Here is a 2835-nt window from a genome sequence, read left to right as displayed (position 1 = left end):
CAGCATGGACACTGGCACTCCCATGATCTCTTTGTGGCCTGAGTTTTCTCACAATCTGGGGGTTCAGTTCAAAGGAAAAGTAGTCTGAGATAGAGAAGCCACATGGTATCCCTTTTACAGCATTGTATTCATGAGAAGGAAGACAGTAAGGTTGGCCAATATTCTATTTTTTAAAGGGATGAATATAGCTTCTCTTTTGTTCTTGACATGTATATACATAATTGTGGGCTACAGAGTGATATTTTGATACATATATATAGTGTTTAATGATCAAGCTAACTAGCATATTTACTACTTTAACCATTTTTTATTTCTTTGAGTTGTGAACATTCAAAATCTTCTAGCTTTTCTAAAAAAAATTTCAATAAATCATAGTTAACCACATTTACCCTACAATGCCACAGAACACCAGATATCATTTTTCTTAACTAACTATAATTCTGTATTCATTAACCAGCCTCCCCTTTCCTACTTCCATGAGGTTTTTTGTTACTGTTAAGAGACAGGGTCTTGCTAGTGTAGTCTGGGCTCTGGGCAACTATAATCACCCAGACTAGAGACAGTGATTTGATCTTACCTTACTGCAATCTCAAACTCTTGGGCTCATGTGATCCTCCCACCTCAGCCTCTGAGTGGTTGGGATTATGGGAGTCAGCATTGCACCTGTCTGATTGTTTACTTTGTAGAGGTGTCTCTCTATGTTGCTCACGCTGGTCTGGAACATTAGCCTCAAGTGGTTATCCTGCCTTGGTCTTTCAAAGTGCCAGGAAATTACAGGCATCAGCCATGTTGCCCAGCCCTCAATGTTTCTTTAGCTCCCACACGAGTGAGAATGTGCAGTATTTATCTTTCTGTGTCTGCACTTAACATAACATCCTCCAGACCGATCCACGTGGCCACAAATAACAGAATTTCATTTCTTTTTATGGTGAAGAATATTCCATTGTGTAGTTGTACCACAATTTTTTATTCGTTCATTTGTTGATAGACATGTAGGTGGATTCCATACATTAGCTGTTGTGAATAGTGAGACAATAAACATAGGAGTACAGATACCCTTTTGATCTGTTGTCTTCTATGGGCTGAATACCCAGCAGTGGGGCTGCTGGATCCCTCAGCAGTTCCATTACTAGTTTTGTGAGAAAACCTCATGTTGTTTTCTATAGTGGCTGCACTAATTTACTTTCCCACCAACAGCATATAAGCGTTTACTGTTCTCTGAAACCTCACCGGCATTTGTTATTTTTTTGTCCTTTCAATTATAGACATTTATTTGAATGGGAGCAAGATTATAACACATTGCAGGTTTGATTTTTAATTACCGATGATTAGTGATACTGAGCATTTTTAAAGGTATTTATTGGCCGTTTGTATTTCTTTCTTTCTTTCTTTCTTTTTTTTTTAAAGAAATGGCTAATCAGCTCTTTTGCCCAGATTTAAATGCAAATTATTTTTTTACTGTCAATGTGTTTGAGTTCCTTGTATATTTTGGATATTAGTCCCTTATTAGAGGAATAGCTTGAAAATATTTTCTCCCATTCTACAGGCTTTCTATTCACTCAGTTGTTTGCTGGGAAGAAGCTCTTTAGCTTAATGTAGCACTATTTGTATATCATTTGCTTTTCTGCCTATGCTTCTGATGTCTTACCCATAAAAATCTTTGTGCAGGCTAATGTCCTGAAGCATTTCCCTATGTTTACTTGTAGTAGTTTGATAGTTTTAGGCCTTTCATTTAAGTCTTCAATTGATTCTGAATTTATTTTGTCACATGGTGTTAGATAGAAATCTAGTATCATTCTTCTCTATATAGGTATTTAGTTTCCCCCAGTGCCATTCATTAGAAGAGGGTGTTCTTTCCCCATTGTATGTTCTTGGCACCTTAGTCCAAAATCAGTTGGCTGTAAATATATGGATTTATTTCTGGGCACTGTAGTTTATGGCTTTTACCCCAAAAATCATTATTTCTTAAAATGCAATTCAAATTAGCATGAAACATTTTCAGTTTAGGGAAAGGCTTATGGCGTAAGGATCCTTGTTTACAGGATTCATTATTTTTGTTGTTGTTGTTTTGAAATATGGTGATTGTCTGTCATCCAGGCAGAAGTGCAGAGATCTGGTCAAACTTCACTGCAACCCTGAAATCTGGGTACAAGCCATTCTTTTGTCTCAGTCTCCCAACTAGCTGGATCTATAGGCAGAATCCACCATGACTGGCTAATTTTTAAATTTTTTTTGTAGAAACGGAGTACTCACTATGTTGCTCTAGCTGATCTCAAATTTCTGGCCTCAAGTGATCTTTCTGCCACAGCTTCCTGAAGTGCTGGGTTTACAGGCATGAGCCACCATGCTTAGCATAGAGTATTGCATTATTTTGAAAGTTTTATTCTGAGAGCAATTTATTGACTTTGACCTAAATAACTCAATACGATATTTCTGAAACTTTTTTGACAAATTATGGGAAATGATAATGAGAGAAGGGGGTGAGACACTTTTTATCAAGAGATAACTTAGTGCCATTTAAAAAGGAACAAAATAAATTATCAGAAAAGTAAAAGTAAGATCAAGTGCAAAAGGTCTATGGCAAAGATGATAATAGTAAGGAATATAATTTTGTGACTTAACTTTGTGGCCTTAACTTTCTTCTTGAAATTCTGAGTAATTTAGGGGTTCATATTTGAAGAATCTACTACATTACAGATAATATTTTATTGTAAGTAAATGCATTTCAAAATTTGCTATTGGTTCTGTATTAGATTATTCTCAGCCTACTTCATTATCAAGCTATATTGTTTTATTCATGCAGTTTGATGATCTTATAGCAGAGAAGGAAGCTGT

The 2835-nt window shown here is 36.0% G+C and overlaps 1 protein-coding gene across 1 annotated transcript in view; it reads left to right on the top strand.

Moving 5' to 3' along the window:
- Window positions 1-2797: 2797 nt before the first annotated feature.
- Window positions 2798-2835, top strand: part of LOC108297638 (ankyrin repeat domain-containing protein 18A-like) — a 5997-nt gene continuing 5959 nt past the window's right edge. Inside the window, 1 exon segment of the mRNA XM_017520300.2 lies at window positions 2798-2835. Within this exon segment, the coding sequence (XP_017375789.2) occupies window positions 2798-2835 (38 nt within the window).

The sequence above is a fragment of the Cebus imitator genome, unplaced genomic scaffold (genome assembly GCF_001604975.1).
Source record: "Cebus imitator isolate Cc_AM_T3 unplaced genomic scaffold, Cebus_imitator-1.0 Scaffold823, whole genome shotgun sequence".
NCBI classification, from domain to species: Eukaryota; Metazoa; Chordata; class Mammalia; order Primates; family Cebidae; genus Cebus; species Cebus imitator.
Note: the sequence above shows the minus strand (reverse complement) of the source record. Positions and strands in the feature narration are given on the sequence as shown.